Raw genomic sequence first — 23,802 nt, 5'->3', positions numbered from 1 at the left:
TTGTAAGATGTCCTGCTCATAGCAGGTATGACTCGATATTGAGATTTGAGTGCACTGCCCTGTATGGATGCATGTGTCACTGCGTGTCATGGATACAAAGGCTGCAATTTAATATGAAGTATGAGCTCGTCAGCCAAAGCCCAGAGGTCCCCATACGTCAGATCAAGTGTATGTCAGTATTGCCATTACCAGATGATGTATGATCTCTCTTTATTTACTTATGATTATTACTGATCATCTTAACAAACAGGTTATCAATAAGGGAAGTACGGGGGAAGTTCATTTATATTACTCTGTCAATATCAAGGTCATTTTTATAACTAAAAAGGGTCGAGAACAAAAAAAGAGATGGATGGTATCTGACTAAAGCTAACCATCCAATCCACTTACATGGCTGCAAACAGCAACGCTTTATCTGTTAACCAAAACATTACATTTCACTCTTCAAGATGGTTTTTTGCTCAGGTAACAAATAACTCCACCATCCTTTAAGTGATTGCGTTATGTAGATCTGGGGGGCAGAGCACCCGGAGTTGGTGACCCTCACCTTCCCTTTGACGGACAGAGGGAAAACACAAACTGTTTGGCATTTATGACAGAGGCTCTCGTATGCTCTCAGTCTGGTTGTGTTCCCAGTTTGGAAGATGAACACACAGAGAAAATACAGACACCATTCAGCTCTGGGGGCATCCATCCTCGTCCTCAGGCTGCTCTTGCTGGGCGTGCAAAGAAGTGCCCCTTTCATCTGATCAGAATTCGTCTCTATAATGGAATTTCCCTCCAGGAAAAGGGAGCTCACGATGATATTTGTAAATGTATTTTGAAAAGAAAATCAATATATTAATTTAAGCTTTATTTTTTTTTTCTTTTCTTCCCCCGTGTGTTCCATTCCAATCTTCTTTTGCTGGGCAGTGTTTGAAGAAGTAGGCAACAACAGACAAAAGGCCATTCATTGAGAAATCTCATTAGAGGTGGGATTTGTTAATTATCTACAAAAGAAATAATTGCCGTAGAGAATTAAGGTTATTCTGAAAACAATACCAGTTGGTTTGTGCTCCTGGGGATGGGTGAAGGCTGCTCCCACTTGGAGCACCTGGATCCATTGGGGTGCACAGGCTTCAGGACCAGCAGCAGCTTCATAGATCCTCCATAGGGAGCCCCAAAGGCTGTGCTTGGTTCTGGTGGGACTTTGACCGTCCTGCAGCTCCCTGGCCAAGTACCCAGCGCTGTCATCACCACCACACAATGGGGTTCTCAAAACAACGTTTATCTGGGTTTGTTATTTCCTTCACCTCGCGGGTCACTCAGAATCCAAACAGCAAGGCTTGTTTTGTTGCTGTTTTTGTTGGTTTTTCCCCCAGTAATTTACCATCCCTGGTACTTATTCGTCTTTCAAGAGTCACTCTGCATTGCAAAAGGGAATGCAGTGGGCTCCAGCTTGGTACATAAATGTGTGTCTCTGCTCCGGAGTTCTTAAAGATCTCATTCTCTGGAGCTGGTAAAAGCCATTTTATTTAAATAGTGTAAATAGATGGTTATTAAAGGTGATGCCTGGTTGCTGAAATGGAGAAGAATAGACGGGGGTTAGACGTGGCACGCTCTGAATGGGAAATGCATCCCTAGCTTGGATCCAAGGCACACGTAATGAATGAAATACATTCTCCTTCAGCAAAACCGCCGAACTATCAAGTGCATTTCTCATGCTCATTAACACTGGACTTTTAGAACCTGATAAGAATGCAATATAAAATCAAACAGCCCCTAAAGACTGCGAGATTATATGTAATGCTCTGCTATCACCAGCCCCTGAGTGCTTGGCAGGAGAAATGGTGACATTTACTAATCAGTACCCTCTCTTATTTGTCTTGGCTGAAAGTCTCAAGTCCTCAGCTTATTGAAGTTATTACAAACGCTCTCCATTAGATTCTGTTTAACTTCCTGGTATTTGCAGTTGAACTCGATGGCGATGTCATGGGGGAGTTATGTCTAAAATGGTGCGATACCATGTATGTAAATTGCACGCTTATTTTCTTACTTGCAGACTTTGTTCTCGAGCATATTCTTAAGGTTTGGCATTCGCTCTTTTCACCATTAAGTCCCTCAGAATTGCCCTGCTCCTTTTGGGATGCCCAGAAGCTGATTCCAAAGCGCAGCTCAGGATGTTCCCCTAAACACCCTTTGGAATAACCTGTAATGATTCACCTCTGTGCACTGCAGTTTGTTCTGCTGGAAGTCAGCAAACAAAGCAGTTCCTTTGCACAGACACAAGCAAGTGCAGAGGTGCTCACTGCAGCCGATCACCAGGACCCTTGATCACTGTTATACTGAATGTTTGCTGTGTGAGACCACCTTTTTGTTCAGACTTTCAGCTGAAAAATAAATGGTTCTAAAATGGTCTGTGCAGCACATACCGGGGCTCTGCAGACTGTTACTGGTCCGCAAACCACAGTTTGGCTGCTCCACAGTGTTCCCAATTGTGCTGGGGTTGCCCTTAGCACTGAATGCCTGGTTTATTCTTTATTCTCCTTTCAGCCCGTGGCTCACTGCGTGCCAGGCAGGGCCGTGCTGTTCATCCTCCTTGCTCACCAGCCAGGAAAGGAAATTCTTCCTCCCCGAGCAGAGCTTTCCTCCCTTTCCTCTTAATTCCAGGCACATTCAGTGCAAATTCCCAAGACAGGATATTGAAAATTTCCTCAAGTGAATAGTGCTTCACCAGTTCATTTACTACAGAACATACAAGAGTTTGTCAATTTGGGGGCCAGAAAGTGCTCTAAAGTCTCTGTGTTTTTAAAAGATGGTAAAAGAAAGATAGATTGGGAGTGCTGGAATGGATTTCTGCTGCAGCACCTGAATGCAAAGCTGGGCAGCTCACAGAAATCCTTGCTCATCCTCCTTGCTCCATAGGGCCAGGATCATTGTTTCACTCCCAGCTGGGAACCAAAGGACAGTAAGCAAATAATGGCCATGTGCTTCCTGGGATGGTAAGGAACTAAAGGAAATCTGCTTCCTGGCAATCCAGGGTTGGGTCTTTGTGGTTTCCATATGTATTTTCTGTAACACAGTGTTCGTGGGGTCCTTCTGTCCCCATGAGCCCACACTCCTTCGGTCTGCTCCCAGCACAGCATCATTGCACTTTCTGGTTTGTGACACTTTCTGGTTTCACTTTGAAATGGGCAACTGGATTGTTATGAAAACTGTTAATTAATAAGCAACCCTTTTCTGCTTGTGCATCTGCAGTCAGCAGAGCTGTTGGGGTGGAGCAGGTCAGCTCCTTGCTGCAGGATTTGATGGTACAGTGAGCAGTGGTTTTGTGTGTCTCAGGCAAACAGTGGCAGCCAACAACACAGCACTCATTGCAGCTTCTCTCTGGCTCCTTATTTAGGTTTGTAAAACTGCCCTCGGACTCCAGGAGGGGGGAATGTTAGCAAGGTGCTCACTGAGAGCGAGCATGATGCTGTACAGGATGGGTGTGTTAGAGCTGAATGAGCCACTGCATCCCACAAAGGGATCAGATGACAATGAAGAGCCAGTTATTGCAAGAAGTTATTGTTATCCACATGCCAACCTTGTGCTACCATTGGGCTCCGTCTTGTATTTCCAGCTCCGTACAGACATGGAAATACTGCTAAAACCCCAAAATCTCAGTGGCAGAGCAGGGCTGTGCTGTGCTGAATACATCAGGCCGTGCCTATTCAAGTGCTTTATTTTATTTTATTTTTTATTTTTAAATGACAGTTTATCTGAGCTCACGGAATGAATGGATAACGTTACTATTTACATAAGCTCATTGTGATCTGTCTCGGTAATGTAATCAAATTAGGGTTAACTGCAGCTGGAGAATGCCAGCTTGTAAACTGTTTTTCAAAAAGAATCACATGGTGTTACTTGACATGTTTAGTATACATTCAGGAGGCTTTGCAAAAATTATAGCACATCCCTCCCTCGTGTAGCTCAGGCAGGATCCCCCTGCCAGCAACGCGCAGGGCCCAGGAAATGAATGCAGGCAAGCATTGATTCTACACCTTAAGCAGGTTCCCAAGGCATAGCAGTGACACATCGTCATGCTTTGTGCTAAAATCAGCATTAGCAATGGATAGAAAAAGGGTACGGCCTAAATTCAAAGCGCATTTCAGAACATCTGTGTCAACTGCAAGGCTGCAGCCCACTGTACACGTCAAGCACTCTATTTAGGATTATGGCATTCAGATGAGATGAAGTCCAGCCTGAGCTAAAATTACCCAATGAGTAGGTTTTCAAAGTATCTTTTGTTATTCTTATTAATAAACATCACATCTGGTACTTTCTCTCTCGTTTAATTAGGAGGTAGCACTCAGTCCTGCTGTGTGCCCCAGGTTCTGCTGCTGCAGAGCTCTCCCTGCAGCCTCTGTTTTCAAACAGTCTTCATTCCAAACTGGGAATGCAGAACGAGGAGCTTGAACTTTACTCCCAAACCACCCAGGAGAGCTTCTGAAGGCTGTTAGAACCTGGTGATGGCTGGGCAGCATCCTTGTCCCAAGGTGCCCATCCTGGCCGTATCACTAAGGAGCATTTAGATGTGCAGCCATGATGCTGTGCTGCAGAAGTACCAGTTCTGAATGTGCCCAGAGTATATTTTGCAGAATTTTGTATTCTCTGGGAATTTCACAATTTGAGATCTGCTCTCTGAATAGAAGGGGAAAAAAACAATTTGCTTTGAGAGCCATAACTTGCCCCATGAGCACAGATCTATCCAAACCAACAAAAGGAAGCTTGTGTTGGCATTTAGATTCAGACTCAGGAATTCCTGACTCTTAAGCCTGTTTATACAGGGCTACACCACAGCCCAATTTGCACTTCATTTCAGTGTGTTTGGTTTTTTTTTGCCCATCCACATTTATGGGCATGTTGAACGGCTGGATTATGCACTCTGAATGCACATAATTAAGCAATTGTGTTTAAAGGTGTTTTGTGTATAATAATAACAGCAAGGTGTCTTGGTCTGGTGGCTGTGGGTCCTTCAGCATGGCCAGCTGTGGGCAGGGCAATGCCATGGCTCTCAAAAGGCTTCCAATGGCCACCAACTCCCATAGTAGGACCTGGGGGTGTTCCATGGCCACCAGACTTCCTGCAGTGCAGTGGTCTGCACTCCTCATTGGGTGTCATTCACTGCCCCACAGTCATTCCAACCTGTGCACTGCAAACACAAGTGCATGAGCACATGGAATTTTATTGCTCCGCCATTCACCTCTTGGTCCTGTTTGCTCTCAGCTGCTTTCCAAACCACAACTTCAGTATCTATTAGAGCTGTTGTAAAGCACAGAATGCTTTAGGATTCCCACTATTTAAAACACGGTGCTGTTATTGCAGCTGAGCTTGGGGGCATTTGCCAACCCTTCTGAAGTCTGTCACTTCAGTCCATCCCACCTGGATGTGGCCACAGGCAGCCCCAGTGCCAACCTCTCAACCACCAACTGCAGTGGGTGTGCACCTGAGAGCTGTGGCCCTTATGTAATAATAATAGTAACGATAATAATAATAACGACCTGTATTATTTTATAATGTTCTTAGCTGCAATCCAACTTAACCTCTTTTCCATTTTGTTTTTTTGTTTTCTCACAGCAAATACTGACTGATCCCGAGGCGACCTCCCAGGAGGGCAATATCAAAAAGGTAGGACATGGCTCAATTTGATGCAATCTGTATTACTGTCTGGCTTTGAAACAGACCCAGTTTATTTCCTTCTGCTCTTAATTTTGACCCGGGCCTTGCATCTCAATGGTTGTCCTCCAACTTTGCCAGTATTTGCTCTTGCTCCTTTGGATTACACATTGTGGTTCGATTGGCACATTCTTCTGTCTTTTTGTGATTCCAGCATTTATGAAAAGGAAAATAGTAGTGTGAAGTGTTTCTTGATTCAGCTACAACATGAACAGCCACGAGTCCAAATCATAAAACCTCATTTACCTCTTTTCCAGTAAAAGAAAATGTTGGTCCTTTTGTTAAAAGTGTTAAATTTTTAGAGGTCGCTTTGCCATGTAAATGTGGCTTATGGAAAGGCCCGGGGAATAGGAACAGACATATGAAAGGATAACATTTATGGAGTATGATGTATTACCAGTGCTTTTCATCACGTTGCGATGCTTAAACTGTTAATAGTGACCAGAGAAAAATGTGTTCCAAATATGGCCCAGCTGTATAAATCTCTGTGCAGGGGCTGCGAGGCAGCTCAGCTCTCCATGTTTCAGTAGCCAGCCCTCAGTTTGTCTCTGGGTTGTTCCCAGGAACGTGAGGATGATTCCCTCCATGGTCGTCTGTGGGGCAGCACTTGTTGCACCTTGTGTTTGCTTATGGCCATTGGATGTCCATAGAGGTGACGTGTCCTTGCTGAAATGTGGAATTAAGTGTAATTCTTTTCAGATGTGATGGCCTTACGTTGGCTGTTCGCAGCCATGTCCATAAAATATTGGTTTTCTGAAGTGTGTTAAATGGGAACCTGCAATGACTGCCTTTTCCATTCACCCTTTTAGACCATCTTCAATACTGTGAGTTAAAAAGGAACACAATGCAGTGGAATGTAATGCCTGTTAGTGTCTCCCAACTTGGGCAGCAGGTACTGAGACCCACAGCCGTTGTTGGGCTGTTCTGTTCTCAGTGGTTTGAGAAAAAGAAGCTCTTCTTTTGGGGGCTCAGGCTCTCTCCATGCGATGTCCTGTGACCACGCCATGACCTCGCGGCAGCCCTATCACAACGCCGCTGAACTTTTTACCTTGTTTCTCCCCATAACTCACTGGGTGTTTGTCTCTGCCTCTGTGGGATCCTTTTGTCTGGACAGACATGGTGACAAGGTGGCAGGTTCTTATTATCACCATGCACTCATCGCAGCCATGGGGGGAATTCTCCATGGCCCAGACTGGCCGTTCTTTCTCAGTCCTTAATTACAATATCACTAATGAATTGTGCGTCCCTTCTTTGCTGAATCTCCATTACCCCAAAGTGAGCAGGCTTTGTATGGGACGGGGGCAGAAGGAAACATGGAACTGGCAGCTGTATGTCTTGGATACGTGCTTTTTGTGTTTAAGCTCCATTATGTTATTCCAAAGAAGAACGTTGCAAAACCTGCAGGTCTTGTACAATGCTGTATCCCTAACTATTTTCCTGGGCAGCAGGTATGAAGCTGGACAATTGTGATATTTGACAAGGGGGGAGCATTGCCCCTCCACTGCTGTCTCTAAATGTGGTGTAGAGAAGCTCTAGTGGGAGTTTATGAGGTGATAAATTTATTGAAGGATGGTCAGTAGGGCTTTACAGCTGGGGTAAAAAGGGTCAAAGCGGAGAGGTAAAGAGTTCAAGTCTAAACTTTATGGCTTGTGACAAGACTACTGCCGGACAGCTTTGCAGCCAGCGCAAAAAATGAAAAGCAAAGAATGAAAAACCACCCTGTACAATTGTGGAGGTATCTCAGAACACTTTGATAGCACTCCTGGCTACGCAGCATTTTGCTCTGGTGGCACAAAACCCTTTGGGAGGAGATTTCCCTCCCCAGCATGCCTGGACTGTTCAATTGCCACATCCCTGATGAAGGCACAGTGGCTGATGTGTGAGTTCAGTGTATTCCTGCTCCCTCGGAGGTAGGTGGGTGGTGGGAAGGGGACTGGAATTAAGATTTCTAGCAACATTAAGGACCTCTGTGCAGGACCTTTAATGTGCTGTGCCATAGAATAATGCATGGTGTGCGTCTGCCCAGCTTTTCTTCTACCTGCTTTGCTTGCTGATGCTGGGTTGACTTGCACAACTCTGCCTGAGCTCCTGGCCCAGTTTTTGTCTGTAAGTACCAGCGGTGTGAGCAGTTTTATTTTGCTTAGAGAGCAGCTCATACACTCTGGGACTGAATTTTCCCTTGCGCCTCTGCTGCATTCAGGGTGTTGGAGCACAGTTCTGTTCCCCTTCTCCTCACTGTTGCTGGGATTTCACTCTATGGAGGAGAGGAAAGATTCAGCCTCATTACCAGGCTCAGCTTTGGGTGCATTTTGCTGTTCCCAGCTGTGAATGTGGGTTGGGGAGAGCCGGTGCCCCCACCCCGGCTGCTGTGATGGGGACGCAAGGACTTCTCCTCCTGCAGCTCTCCATTTAGTTTCTGTTTACTTAAAGGGAATAGCCCGAGGGGCTACTGGAGAGAAAACATCTGTGGGAGATAATCTATAGAGTTATCTATCTATCACTCTTGTCGACCCTGTCTCCCTCGAGAGCAAGCTGAGAGACTTGTAATAAAAAGGCATCGCTGAAGAGGCTTTAGGGACAAATAAAGAGACATGTTAAGGGCCAGCTGAAAAAGGATAGAAGACATTATTAAAGCTCAATAGCCGTCTTATCAAAATCCAATAGGATAGGCATTTGGCAAAAGGCTTTAAATTTATTCTTTGACTTTCTCGAGAGCTTGAATTTATCCATTAACAAGAATGTATGGTGCGGGGAGCGGGAGATGCTATCGGCTTCAAAAGAGTGGGATTCAATCAGGCACTGTGAAAAAATAAAACAAGGAGCACAAACTGATGACAAAACCCATTTCTTCCCTCTGGCTGACTTCATACTTACATTGCAAAACACTCCGAGTGGGTAACATAATGCTGCCGACGTTATAAAGTGAAAGTCATTTATTCAGTACCTTCGCTGTGGTTCCCAAATCACAGAGGTTTGCTTTAAAAATAACGAGATGGTTAGAAACGGTGTGAGATTGGAAATCTTGACCTCCTAGAAAGCGCGGGGTTGTAAACCTGGACGGGGCGGATGGAGCTTTTATTCCTAAAACAAGGGTTTAAAAAAACCACCCATGTTTTGTTACTGCAGAAACGAGGAGGAGAGGTCCATAAATCTCGCCGGGTTTATTATTGTACACGGAGTGCTACAGGTCACAGGAACCATCTGATACTGCAGGAACACATTGTTCACGCAGGATGATTGATTGATAATTATGATAATTTGCAAAATGATTATTTGGGTATTATAACCATCACTCGTCCCACTGGGTCGCTGTGAAGACATTTTCTATATCACAGCCGTCAGAAATGGCCTCTGGCAGCCGGGGATATGGAGGGGTCTGCTGGGCCGTCCCGCCGGGATCCGCAGGGCTGATGAATGATGACCCAGAGGAGTCAGAAATCAGACTTCAATAAGCAGTCAGGAAGGTAGTTAGGGAAGAGCAAGGGAACTGTTCACTGTCTTTTGTGCAGCAATTACGAGCAGGCCAAGCGCCCCGGGGCTCAGCGCAGCCTGTCACAGAATCACACACAGACATTGGCCTCCAGATTGCTGCTGGAGCTGCTGAAGGTCCAGCTTTTGCAGCACTTTGCACAAAACTGTGCCTATCTGTGTTTATTTAGCACTTACTCAGTGTTACATATTCACTGTGCGTAATAAAAGACGGTCTCAGGCTGTGAGTGGAACTGGTGTAAAAATCTAAAGTTGGCTATTTCTGCGTCTTTCAAATGCGTATGCCAAAGGGTTGAACCTAAAAACATCCAAGAATCGAACCCAAAATGCTGAAGAACTGAGCCCAGAACAGCCCCACACACTTACCAAGAACCGCTGCTTTGAAAATGGCGCTGGGAAGTTTGAAAATAGCGCTGGGAGGTTTGAAAATAGCGCTGTGAGGTTTGAAAATAGCGCTGTGAGGTTTGAAAATAGCACGTGCTCTGTGCGCTCAGCTCAGCTCAGAACCAGGCAGCTCTGCCTTCCCTGGCTGCTGAGGCCAGAGCTGTTCCCTGCAAGCATCCCATGCAGCCGTGGCATGGGATCAGCTGCCATCTCCCCACGAGCCCCGAGCTGCTGCTCTGTGCGCTGTATCTCTATGAAATAAGGGCATGTTTAGCCGCCACAAACAGAGGCAGCTTTGAGTTGATTTTTATAATCTTTCCCTGAATGGGTTTGCGTCATTCCAGTAAGCCCAGGACAAAAGGGTGGACAGTGTCTGAGAGTCTTTTTTATAACATTTCTCTCTTTCCATTGTCAGCGAGCTGCTAATAAAAGAACCAGGAGTCCATTAATTCAGTGAATGAACATATAGTAAAGTCAGTTCCCTCTTGAGAACAATAATGTTGCGGTCAGCTTAGGTTTCCATGGAAACTAAGTACTTCTAAGAAGTTTGCATCCTTGATTTTGCTGAAACCAAGCATGTAAAGTGAAAAAAGGTGTGAGGAGGGCAGGGGGAAGTCGGCAAAGAAACCGATGGATAAATGGTGTGGCAGGAATAGCGTTGCACGTTTCAATTCTGCAGTACAGTTCTTTGGGCCTGAGGGGGGTGTGTAGGAAAGAGGGGTCCATAAAGGAGTCTGGGAGCTGTGCCCAAAATCCAGATGGGGCTGGGGATGCTGGGGGGACGGGTTTGCTCTCCCAGCTTCTGGAGCATCCAAGTGAGCTGCAGCCCCGTGCACCCCATCTGAGCGAGCTGTTTGCACACTGATCTGGCTGTTGTGCATCTCTGCTGAACAGAGCATCTCTTTAAGCCAAAAGCATCCCTGTCGCTGCAGCACACGCAGACCCCCGAGGTCACCTTGCCTTTCCCAACCCACCTCCAGCACACACTCAGCTGTGTTTTGTGGCTTCATGTGTTGTTCCTCCTGCAGGAAGGCAGCACTTAGGCCAGCAGGAATGAGAGGAACTGACAGGGTTCTGATGCGGCCTCCCTAATTAAGGCACAACTAACTCATTAGCTCGCTGCTGTGCCATCACCCCATTCTGGGCACTGACAGAACCCCCACCCTCAATGCCCTGCACACGTTTGGGGGTGCACAGAGCTCTGCAGCAATGCAGAGCCCACGTGTCCGTGTGAGCAAACTCTGCTGGCTTTTTTGTCTGCTCACATTCCCAGGCACACACCGATGGTTTAACACTTCTTTCAGACTGCTTATCTGTGTATATAGAGCCACCGAATGGCTTAGGTTAGAAGGGACCCTAAAGAACATCCAGTTCCAAACCCACTGCTGTACAGATAGAGCTCTGTGATTCCCCATTTGAAAACGCCTGCAGTAACCCATAGGAAATGTCACTGCTCCACGTACATTTAAATTCATTTAAAGCAAGCTATGTGTTTAATTGTTTGCATACCATCCAGCACACACTCCCATTTTGCTAATGAAATGAATGCCAAATGAAAGGCGGGCATTGATGTGCCCCTGTAAGGCGATTACTGGGGCAGTAATATTTGGGATGATTAGGAGGCATTACAGCTCTGCTCCGAAATGCCAGAATGCCCCAGAGAGCTCCATGAATCTGCTGCCAGCCGGCCCCTGTCAGAGCTGAAGGCAGCACTGTCTGGAGCCCAAAATCAACCTCAGGAAGGTCATGTGAAAGAAAATCCTCAGTCATCAGGAAGCCCTTGGCCTCGTGGCCTTTCTGACATTTTCTGACAAACCTTAAATCACCAGAGTAGACAAAACATCACAAATTTTGGAATGATGGCCTCTGGGATTTCAGAGCTTTATGCTGGATGAGGGGGGAAAGCCCCAGCTCTGCCGTGCTGCTGCTGCTCTGCACACAGGGGTTGTGCTGGAGCTGCACGAGGTGTTTGTGCTGGAATTACATGCGGTGTTGGGGCAGGAATGGTGCAGGCTGCTCCTGCAGGAATTGCATTAGACAATGATGCAGGGACTGTGCAAAGTGTCGGTGCAGGAATTGCATTGCAGCAGCACGCTCTGCTCAAGCTGCAACTGCAGAGATGCAGTAACGCATCAGTGCTGTGAGCATGGATTGCACTGAGTGGGACAGGTCTCTCCTCCAGAAGGAGCTCAAACAGGGGTTTGAGCTCACATAAAGCAGCTCACCTGCATTTATGGGCTTACCCCGCGCTCCCCCTCCCCATGCTAACACAGCACAGCAAGTATTTGTTTGATTTTTCCTTTCAGTGTCTGCTGAAATGAGTAACCATTTCCTTAAGATAAAGGCAGAGGGGTTTGGGGGGAGCGCTGAGCATCCCAATTCATAGGCCCAGCTGCTGTGGCAATGCACTGGGCAATTGCTCCAGCTATGGGCACTGAATGCTCTCCTTTCAACTTTGGACTTGTACTTTTTTTGCTGTTCTTTAACGGTGTGTGGTGAGTTTTGAGCTCTTTGTTTTGGGCATTTCTTATTGGTCAACTTTTCTCTCTGCGTTTGAGTGGATTTGGTGCTCAGGATTGCTGGCAGGTGAGGAGAAGTTGGTTGGAAGGGCTGTAGGTGATCTCCTAAGATCTTATTGAGCCTTTGTATTTGTAACTGTAAGCTGAGCTTCTAACCTAATATAGTGAGGAGGTAAAACAGGGATGATAGAATGTGGAACAACCGGTACAATTGGAGGTGGCAAATTAAGGCTGAAATGTATTGCACTGCTGTTGGGAGGGCTTAATGTATCAACATCTCTTTTTTGTTGTTGTTTCAACATGGAAGTTCTTTGTCCTTGAGGCTGACATTGCTGAGTTTCTATGTATCATTGCAATGGGTGGAAACATCCTTTAGCTGCCAGACAGCACTTACTGATAAGCCGGCCAATTAATAATGTTGATTTGAAAAGCGCAAGAATAGGTGAGAAAGCAAAGTCCTTTGGTAAGTCATATTTGCACAGCATTAAGAGTCCCCTTTTACCTGATCCAGTAAACATGGTATTAGGAACTCTGCGCTATTGAAAAGCTGAGAGACCATAATGATATGTGTAACTGATAATTGCCACTCCTAACTATTCAGCACCCACTTATCATGCCTTTTGTACATACATACCTTTGAAATAGACAGCTTATGGCATATGTATTTCTCCTTCCTAAATACTGATGGGGCAATTCCTTTCTCTGCTGCGTTGACCTGTTTTATCACGGAGGCGAAGGCGAAAGGAACAGCACTTCCTGCAGAGCTGCTGCCTTTGGCACTCAGCAAAGTGGGCGTAGGGTCTGATGGGAACGAAAGGGATCGAAACTCAGAAGCAAATGGGAAGCAGTGATTCTGCTGTAACAATTCCACGCAGCCACTGCGTTGTGGTTTGTGTCTCTGAGCGTGGAGCAGCAGGAATAGCAAAGTTCTGCAGGGGTGGCGTGGTGCTCACAGCACTGAGCTGTGGGTTGGGCATGAGCCAGGATGCACGAGATGGAAAACCAGTCTTAGACAAGTGATGCTATTTGGATACAGTGCGGTGTTGCTGCCTTCAGCACATTAACATTATCAGTTGCTGCCTAAGTTCACGTTGGTGGCATTAGAACTTATCTGTGCTTCTGGTCAGAGAATGGACTTTGGATGCTGCAATGGAATGAGCGCCGTGCAGTCCTTGTACTGCTGCTCTGTTGTCTTCTTCAAACCCATCATGTACAGAAGGGTTCACCAGCATCCAGCAAGGCTGGGACGGACCCACCTCAGCCACCACCAGTCTATATTAAATATCTGCCCTTTCCCTTGAGAAAGTGCCTTAGTGTAGATGAAAAGAAATGCACTTCATATTTCAGCTGATAATGAGAAGTTAATAAAATTGGGATTTTGAGCAATGCAGGACCTCTGACATCTTAATCTTTATTAAAGAGACTTAAACTACCCGGAGCTGCTGGTGCTGACTGGCACAGCCAGACCCGAGGAACACCAGGAGGACTGGGCAAATGAGCTGTTAAACAACTCTTCCTAATCCATCAGGGAGAAACAATAAGTGCTGGAAACATCTATTTACCATGCATCAATCACGCGTACCTAAGCAATTTCTAAGTAATTATACTTCTGTTATGCAGTTCCTGAGATGACTGGTCTGAGTGAGACGTTTGATTTATTAAAACCAAAAAATGGACTTTGGTTGACATATCAGATGTTGTTTCACTTCTGACAGAGCAGGAATTTTTTTGGACATAACCTCAACTAATTGTGCTGTTCAGATCCTATCTGGAATTCAAACAGCAACATTTTTTACCTTTCAAAAGCTTCACAAGAGGAAGGTTTTATGTTTTTTTAAGTGGCTGAGATGTTATCTGCTGAATTTTGCCAGGTCAGTAAGAAGAGCGTTTGGAGCAGCTCCCCAAGATGTGTAACTTCAGTAGACCTATGGGAAGGCAACGCTTTGGTGGGTGGAATAATAACTGGTTTAAAATACAGTAAAAGGCTAAACAGTTGGCCATGCCATTCTGTTTTCTTCCTTCCTTCCTTCCCTTCCTTCCTTCCTTCCTTCCTTCCTTTCCTGTCCTTCCTTCCTCTCCCTTCCTTTCCTTCCTTCTTCCTTCACTCTTTTCCTCTTTCTTTTTCTCTTTCTTTTCCTCTTTCTTTCTCTGCTCTCTACCTCTTTTTATCCACAAGGTGCAGGCAGGGATGCATCTGTAACAGACTCTGACGTTCTCATGAGCAGAACAAGCAGTGCACACCTTTCTGCTCCCATTGCTACTGCTGAAAATATGAATGTTTTGCTTATATTTTTCCCGGCCAATATAACATTGTACACGACAAGATGAATTAACGAAGAGCAATTTGTATCTCTGTACAGCCAGACAAGGATGGTGCCTTGTGCCTTGTTGACCTTTGACGCTAGAAGATTGCGGCGTTATAAAAACATATATATGTGTGCTCAACAAGCCCATCATTGTGTGGGGCTTTGAAATGTCGTTTTCTAATCCACTCAGAGAAAGGGGAGGGATGGAGTCTTTGTCAGTATCCAAGCAATTAGGATAATTAAAAAAGAAAGCTTATTGGGTAAACATGCTCTTAGATTGTGACCTCTTAATTAATGGACTACAGGGAGAAATTACAGCAGTGGCAAGATAATTAACACATGCATTTAAAAGGAACTGTTAGACAAGGGTATTATAGGATAGTAAGACACAGATTTGAATCACCGAAGGACTATGGAGGTGAACAAACACAGTTGAACAAGACAAGATTTGCATGTGTGAGTGCCCCGGCACACAAGAGGAACAGATTAGGTTAACTTGGTTATCACGTAGGCGGCTCTGGTGGTGACACGTTCCCTTCAGCCATGTTTTACAAGTCCACGCTGGCTTCTGTCAGATCTCTGCTGGGATGAGTCCTGCCCCAGAACACGTGCTGACCTTCCTTGGTGCTATGAGCTTTGTGTTGGTGTGGGGCAGCTCGTGCCCAAGTAGTGCAGGGCAACCCTGTGCTCTCTGCTGCCTTGGTTGCTCTCCCTGATTCTAACCACCTTATGGTTCCACCTTCCTGATTCTGACATTCTGTGAGTAATTTCAGCAAATGTTTTTAAAACTCTACTGTTTGTTTAAAAAAATTAATGTTTAAGAACCAAATTTTTCTGCTTGGAAGCATCCTATGCTTAGGGAGGCAGAGGGAATCTCACTGCAGACTGCCCCTGCTTTAAGACACCATCAGCTCTGTAATGTGACAGGTATCAATGTGTTTGTCTTCTCTTGTCTGTGCTGGGCTGGCTGGGACCCCCCTGCTCCCATGGCAGCTGCAGGAGCACAGAGGTGCAGGATGCTCCTTGGGCAGGTATTGCTTACGGCAAAGCCGCCGCTGCTCTCTCTTACCAGAAGATCCCTTGGAAACTGATTCACGAAAGAACAAAGTGCAGAAAAGTGTGAAGCAAAAGTGTGACCTGTGCCAGGAGCCCAGACCCCGTGCCATGCCCTCATGTGGTGCTGAGGACAGGCAGCCCGCGTGGCTCCTGGTGCTGCAGAACAAAGCGTGCTCAGTGCAGCCCCTGAGCCCCAGCATCCCTCTTTTGTCTGAGCTCAGCCGTCCCCGCGCGGCGCTCGTCCTACCTGGAACATTACAGATGCAAGCAGACAGAAAAATAAAAGCTTTATGAATGTCTGATTAGTGACTTGGGCCCCAAATTTTTAACTAATTGAGTACATTAAATAGTATGTCTCTGAAAGACTCGCGCAAGACACTTTTCAAAGCTTCTTTAATAAAAATTCTATTTGGGATTTGACCATAATGGCTATCCTCGCTTGCCAAAACATGACTTCTTAGCAGGTGACTTTCATCAAGTACATCTGAAATAGTACCTAAATGAATTAGCAATAAAATGGACTTAGGCCTAGCAGTAGGAGCCTCCATTAATCTTGGGTTAATCACTAAAGAGATGCCATTCACTTTTCTTAAGAAGTCACATTTTTCTCCCCTTGCTGGCGACCAGATTTCATAAAGTAACATATTTCTAATGAAAGGGCTCTGCTTGAATTAAAACCCCGAAGGTTTATGCAGATTTTAGTTTTGATTACTGCTGGCATGGGCTCTTAGCAGACTCTGGAAGGTAGGTCCGCAGTGAAAGAGTCCCAGCATGCAGTTCATAATATTCTTTGAAATAAAATAGTGCACTTGTACTTAGTGGCTTTAATCAGCTCTGACTTTTGATAGTCAAACAATAGCTAATTACAGTAACACCTGCCTTCTAAGTCATGTCATGTAGGTTATTGCCAACAAGAGACCTTGTATCTTAGCTGCGTGATTATTATAGAGTCTAAAACCTATCTTAAAAAAGGAGGGGGGAGAAGAACCGACTTTGGTAGCCATTATACATGGTTTTATTGTCTGGTGCATTTCTGGCTTTTCTGTTTGCAGTTTTCCATCTCTGAAAAGCACAGAGTTGGTGTTTAGGGCCAGATTGCAGAGCTGAGATTCAAGAAAGATACGTGTTTGTAGCCATCACTTGTGCGTGAAGCACAGATGGATGATGCTGAACACACAGCTCTGAGCAGATGTGGATGGCTCCCAGTGTACAGTGTGTGTATATATATATATGTATGCATACATATATATATGATAAAATTAAATGCGCTGTGAGTTGTTTGCATCATCCAAACAACGGATGATTGGATGGCACGCGGCTGTGGAGTAGGTTTGTGTTTCTCTGGCGTTAAATGGAAGAGCAGGAGGGGGCAGAGAGCCCATTGATCGCAGCCTTCCTCCGATTTTGGAAGGGCTTCCTAAGCTGCAATGCCTGATGTTGAAATAACAGTCACTATTTCTGAGAATAAATCCCCACCTTTTCCCTGTCGTTCTCCTTCAGCACGAGGAGCAGTCGGATGCATTTCCCTTTACTTGCCAGCCGCGGAAGCCATAAATTATTGTCTCATTGAAGACTCTCTTTCCTCATTAATTTTGCTCACAAATAAGTCCTCGTTCTCATATGCTCAGTCAAGTGAATAACATCAGGTGTTTGCCAGGGGCTGAGTGGCCGCTGCAGCACTTCCAAGGGCTGAGCAGGGACCGGGCTGCGCTCATCTGCAGTACTTTGAGATCTCATCGATATAAGTAAGGGTTTTTTATTGTATAATAACCATGGAAAGCGATGCGGTGGTACCTTTGTGCTGCTCTTTACATGCACATGAAGGTGTCAGTGTTGCCTCAAGGGAGCTGTGCTCCTTATTTTACACGATGTGAGGCTTGGCATATGCAAGAATGTTAGATTTGGAGCGGGGCAGACCTTGGTGTTTAGTGCTCCCTTTTGTTTAATTGGGATTCTGACACATTAGTCTGTCAGTAGGAGAGCCCTGACAGTGTGGTTATCATCGTGTTTGAGTGGTGAAGATGTGCACAGATGCTTAAGTTTCTTTTTACAATCAAAGCCTACGTTTAAAACCCTCCTTGTGGGTTATTCAGGTTGCTTGCAAAGGAACGCGCTCAGGGTTACTGGGACAGAGAGGGAATACGAGTGCACGTTAAGAGGAACTGGTGTTAACTCTGCTTCCTAAAGCTGCTTTAAGTTCAGCATTTAATGGGCTGCGTTTTCCCTGTAAGTTATTCCTTCTCACTCCATCATTTGTCACGTTAACCTCAAGCCGTGTAGTAAGAACTCTTCTTTATATCAGTTACCATGTTTGCCATATCTGATCAGTTTGATTGATCATTGCCTCAGCCACAGGTTGGTAATAAGCTGTTTTGAGAGAGAGACACATTTCCCATAGGACGAAATTGGCATGACAGCATTACAAACCGGCCATTTATCACCCTGCTCACGGAGCTCAGCAAGCAGGAGGCCAGGGAGCGCGGGCAGACACATGGGGCTGTGCTGGAATCACTGCTGGTGGTGCAGATGTCACACCCTGAGCCCACCGAGCTCCCTGCTAAGTGGTCCCAGCACAGCGGGCACTGGCAGGGCTGGGAGCTGATGTGGTCCTGCTGCACCCCCTGCCCTTGGACCTGTTGCAGTCGGTCAGCAGCTCCACATTCAGAGTCCTAAAGACAGCTGAAACATCTGCAACAGGAATTGCACCTTGCAGGACGGCTCAGGACCTGTGGCTGCTGTGCTGTGTCACTCTTGCTTTAGCGGTGCGTGCGTCTCAGAGGGTTTCCCTTCCATACATCTTGCTTTCTGAGCACCATTGGCTTGACAGTGTGTGTGATGCACATTAGGGGGAGAAATCCATCTTGTGAGCTGCACGCAGGCAGTGTTACACAACTTTGCTCCCTTCCACCTGCCCTCAGCACACCGTATCTTTACCAGGAGGTTTTGGAGAAGTGCTTTTGTTTTCCAGGCTGAGCGTGAAGTTATTCCCCCACTGCACAAAGTGCAATTTTTAATCTCCATCATAGATTTAGTGACCACCGAAGTGGAAAATAAAGCACCGTGGCCTAATCAATCAAATCTGCATAGTTCTGAGAGAGCACCTGTATGAGGCTGTTATATCGGGATGTCTGAAATGGTAATAGATGTTTATTAGCCACCATAAAGCTGTTTGAATTTAATATCTCTCTGAATAACACCAACAGCATTAAAACAAATCTGTGAAGCAAACGCAGCTGCGCCGTAAACGGCCCCACAGTGAAAGGCTTAAAGCCATTACAAGAACCCTGTGAGATTCATGGGTTCTGCTGTGGCTTTGGATGCTCAGCTGTGAATGGGAAAGCACCGTTGTGGTTGTAAAGAGCCTTTGCAATAAGGCACTGCCCAGGTATGGATGAATGGGAATGTTTGGTATTTGAGCACTAACGTTGTGCAGCACTCTTGTAACACTGCATGGACAGCTGAAGCTTCCAACAGGGCTCAGGTACGCTCAGAATGCCTTCAGAAATTGGTGTGTGAATGGTGTAGGATCAGCCTTTAACCCCACAGCAGCACTGGGAGCAGTGGAGCACCAACACGGTCAGCTCAGGCTGCTGGGTTCTGGATCCCTCACAGAAGGGAGCCAGGGGTGCTGTCAGCTCTTCCACATCTGTCCAAACACAAATGGCCATAAGAGAACAGCATAAAGACCTGCCAGCCACTGTGCTTCCATTAATGAACACACAAGGATTTGTGAATTAAAAATATTGGTTGGGTTTTCTTCTCTTTAAGCCAGGCTTCTGACTTTGCTGGGATTCGTACCTTGTTGGCTGCTGGCTGGCGAGTCCTCAGCCATGTGGCTTTGAGCCCTGACCTGCCTCTGCTTGTGTCTGGGCTTCATGCATCAAACCCTGGCATGGTGCAGGGCCTGCAGCCCCAGCAATTGCACGTGTGCTGCTTGTGAAGCAGAAAGGACAGCAGCCAATCTCCCATCCATACACGGGACGGGAAAGCAAAGAAAACATCGTTCCGAGATACTGACGCAGTCTGAGGTCAAGGCCCCCGAGACGCAGTTTTTGGGAGGGGGGTAAATGTGGTCGGATCAAAGCAACAGGGAAGAACGCGACGTTCAGATGGCAGGAGGTCACGGGCACTGCAGGATAAGGGGCCGCAGTGTTCGACGCGGCTGCGGTCGCGGCAGGAGCGGGGTTGGCTCACAGCGGGCAGCTGCTCTGCCCCGGGCGCTCACCGCATGGCCCCGGAACATTGGAGGGCTCTGTGTGAGCACAGCGGGGCCAGGCAGGGGATCAGCAAAGGAAAGGGAACCGGCAGCGCCCGGCCCTCACCGGGGGTGGGAGATGGGGAAGCCGTGGGTCGGAGCTCCCGGCAACTGCGAGCAAATGAGCGTTGCTTATCGTGGATAGGAAGCCAAGGGTTGATATGCGGCGTAGGGAAGGTGCTGAAGAAAAAAAGTAAAGTCGTGTGTTGAAATGTGCTGCCCACCCACCTCCTGTGCAGCGAACGGCATTTCCTCGGCTTCTTGAACGCAGCCAAATGAGAACTCTGCGTCAGAACAGAATGGTTTCTCATGGAAGAAATCATTCTTAGTTTTTTTGCTATAAATTATAAAACAAACCGCCCCCGAAGCCCCAAAAAAAAGCAGCCTGACTGCAGCAGGAACAATGGCAGGAGACAGCTGACGGTGCTGCTGCGCTGCGATAACAGCAGAGACCATCCCCAGCAGCAGAGATTTGGTTTTCCATCACCAGAGAGAGAAGAACTGAAACCGAGGGTAAAAGAGGATGAGCCTGGGCACGTGGAGCTGCAACTCAGAAAGAGGGTCTGTCATTGCTCGAGGGAATTAAAACAACAAAGTGGGGCCAACTTTGTGTCCTGCTTCAACCTTACCCGACCAATTCCCCAGAGCAGGACCTGCTCCCATTGCCTCTCAGCATCCCCTACAAGGTGTGAGCCCTTGCCCACGTTCCCTGGGTGCTGTGACAGCACTGGGGAATGCTGAAGGAGCTCCTTGCTGGAGACGTGGTTACGTTTAGTGAGGCAGGCGTGGAGTGCTGCAGACAGAAACAAGATGCTGTGGTTCTGCTGAGCGGTTACACTGCTGATGGTATGATAGGGGGAGCTGGCAGCACGTCTGCCAGTTTTCGTGCTCTCTGCAGGGTGATAAATGAGCGAAGCAGGCTCAGCGGGTAGCAGACTTATCTCATAGTGCATCAGGATGAGGGAGCTCAGAAGAAAGAAAGGGAGAGAGTGCTGTGTGGTGCACGAGAAATCGGGTTTCATTCATCCCAGCTTTCTGGGCTCACCTGCTAAAACAACTCTGGATTTTGTCCATCTTTTCAGGGGCATCATCCTTACCACGTCAAAATGCACCGCTGGGTGATGCAGGATAACAGCTCATCACACCAGCATCCAATCCAAAGTGTGTGCCCACAGAAGAACCATTTCCCATCCTTTATAGCAGAAGGGAGAGGGGCTTCTTGGGCAAAGGGGGCTACAGCATGAAAGAATGGGGGCTGGGGGCCACGTCTGCCCTACCCCATGCTCAAGCTGTGTGTGAAGGGTGGCATGGAGATGGCACAGCTCATGCAGTGCAATGTCAGAGCAATGCAAGGCACACAGGCCTACAGAGCCATCATCTGAAGGGCTTTATGTGGGTTTTGTTAAGAAACAGAAGCAGTGTCCAACTACAGCACTCGTTTTTCCAAATGAAATAATATGTATTTTAAATGCTTTTTGAATATATATATATATATATTTTTTTATTTATTTATTTATTTATTTTTTCTCCTACCTCTCAAAGTACAGCCAAAGGCCTTCGTCTGCCTTGAGGATTAGCAGCCAGTACAATTTCAATTCATAAATGAAGCTCTTTTTTGATTTGCAAATAGAAAGCATCTGAAACCACTAACCAGCTTGGCTTCCATTTTTATGCCTATAAAAATGTCTGAGCCATTTGTTTTTTTACGTTTTCTAACTGTAAAAATTGCTCCTACGACCAAATATGTCCAAGTCTCCATTGGAACTCTTTTGCTTTCCCTTCTTTTTTATTTTTTGCTTGAGAGGAGTTAACGGTTCCTCACATTTGCAAGGAATTAAGAACAAACGGTTCATGGAATCATTAAGGTTGGGAGAGATGGTGATGCAGCCCGACCTCTGCAGTGATGCATGGGCACAGTGAGGGCAGGTTGTAAGGCAGGATGGGCTGCTGGGCTGCACTTGTTGCTTGGTAAATGGAAAAGGAGGAGACAAGCCCAGCTCGTTCCTCGTTGCATTTTGATGCTGTGGGGAAGCACCTCTCACTCTTTTCCGCATTAAGTCCGTCATTGTTGTTATTCTTTGTGTGCATCCCAGCGTTGTTAGGAACCCCCGGTAAATAACCGGAGGGCAAAGAATCCATTTCTTCTTCAAAAACCGCTCGCATCTCGTTGTCTCCCAACTCAGTTTCAAGATGTTGCTGCTCTCTCGGCTCTGCACGGCGCTTCGCAGACGAATTCTTAACCCACATTCGAACATAAGAGTAAAAAGAAAAGAAAAAAGAAGGGTGTTTATTGAGCTGCAGGGAGAGCTCCGCTCCGAGCTGCTCCGAGCCCCGCAGCCACCGAGCGCCGCAAGCTCAGTGTTATGGCGCCCCCTCTCGCCGCGGTCCGGTTCGTGTTGCGGAGCCCGGCACGGTCCGGTCCTGCTGTGCTCATGGGGCTGCAGTCACACCATGGGTTATGTCTATAGGGCTGGGGCTGTGGGGTGCAACACCAGACCCCCATCACCCCCCCAGGTGCCATTTCCCAGCCAGCAGAGCCTGTGCAGACCCCAAGTGGGACTGGGCTCCACTCACTCATCAGGTGTGAGCTCATTATAGGGCTGAATTCTGGCTGTGATGGTTCTTTGGTTGGAGGAGCTGCTCCTATTTACATTGATCTGAGTAGGAGGTGAATTCATTTCCACAAACACACTCGTCTGTTTTAGTGCCATGTTTGGTTTATGCAGTTTATGTCTCTATCAAGACCCAAACAGTTGTGGTTCTGTTCCTAAATGTTGGATCTGTGAACGCTACATCAAAAATGACAGCACTCTTCCAATGCTTATCCCAATGGAATGAGCCACTCCTGTGCTTCATGCCTTGCTCCCAATGGTGCTCAATGATGTGGCAGAGGTTCTCTACTCTGCCAGAGCCCATCCCTGACCCCACTGCACAAATGGGATGTGGGGAGGGGCTGCTATGAGTGACAGCCCCTCTCTGTAAGCCTGCATTGATGCCTCCAGATCCTGAAGCCTGCAGAGCGTTGGGAGCAGTTCCAGGTTTTGAGAACGTTGAAATGTTGTTAGACATGTTCTGAATTTGTGGTTAACTCGGAGCTGCCTGAGCCTTGTTTCAAAGCTGCGTGGATCCCTTTAACCCCTGAACCATAGGAGAACAAGGCCCTAAGCTAACAAAATAACAGCCCCGTTCCAAGTTGTTCAGGTTTGTGATGACGTTGGAAGTGTTTGGCATCCAGGCCATACGTCAGGTACTGATCAGCCTCTTTCCCCCCCACGTTCATCATCTCATATGTGCACGAAACAGAAACGAATCGTGTTGAACGTGAGGGGCGTTCCAGGCTTGAGGAGTGTAAAATCCTTCCTCGCCGTGCAGTGAGTGCCCAAGTGCCACTTCAGTTCTAATCTAAATAACCTGAATAGTTTGGTACGGGCCGGTGTGGATGGAGCAGTTGCAAAATGTTGGGCTTTCTCCAAGTTTGCTCCCAGCTCAGAGCACACCTGTGGCTGTTCCGTATCTGTTTGTTCTGGTTTGGGGTTATTTTGTTATTCTGAACACCATTTTTGCACACCATGCTTTACACATGGGTGCAGATTACAGGCTCCGAGCATGAGAGATTGCATGGAGTTCAATGCAAACAAAATAAACCCTATTGCAACACAGCAAAGTATGTCTGCTCTCTTCAGCTCATTTTCTGTGAGCTGATGGGATGTTCTTGGGCTATTTAACACACTTGTAATGGTTTGAGAGGCATCAGGGCTCTGGCTGAGGCTGCCCACATCCACATACCCAAAGGGAATGGATGGAACCTCAGAAGTGCTTCGTGATGCTGTTGTGAAGGTGAGATCCTCCTGTGCTGTGTGGGAGCCAGCGGGCTTGGTTTGCTCCAGGCCTGACTTTATGGAAGCGAATGTGGTTGTGGATACACAGGGAGAACAGCAGCAGGAGCCCAGCCATCCCATGGCAGCTTCCGAGCAGCTTTTCTCATTGTAATCAGTTTGTAAAGACGGTTTCAGGTCACGCAATCATCAAAGGGTTAATTCTAATTTTGAACTTCCCAAATGTCAGCGCTCTTCCATCCCAAAGTGCAGCAACTGCC

The 23,802-nt window shown here is 46.8% G+C and overlaps 1 protein-coding gene across 1 annotated transcript in view; it reads left to right on the top strand.

Annotated features, from left to right (window-relative positions):
* The window catches only part of PRDM16 (PR/SET domain 16), a 176,100-nt gene that overhangs the window by 95,306 nt on the left and 56,992 nt on the right, over nucleotides 1-23,802 (top strand). The window contains 1 exon segment of the mRNA XM_015882499.2: nucleotides 5,599-5,649. Within this exon segment, the coding sequence (XP_015737985.1) occupies nucleotides 5,599-5,649 (51 nt within the window).

The sequence above is a fragment of the Coturnix japonica genome, chromosome 21 (genome assembly GCF_001577835.2).
Source record: "Coturnix japonica isolate 7356 chromosome 21, Coturnix japonica 2.1, whole genome shotgun sequence".
In the NCBI taxonomy this organism is placed as follows: Eukaryota; Metazoa; Chordata; class Aves; order Galliformes; family Phasianidae; genus Coturnix; species Coturnix japonica.
The sequence above is the reverse complement of the archived record's forward strand: the minus strand, read 5'-3'. Positions and strand labels throughout refer to the sequence as shown.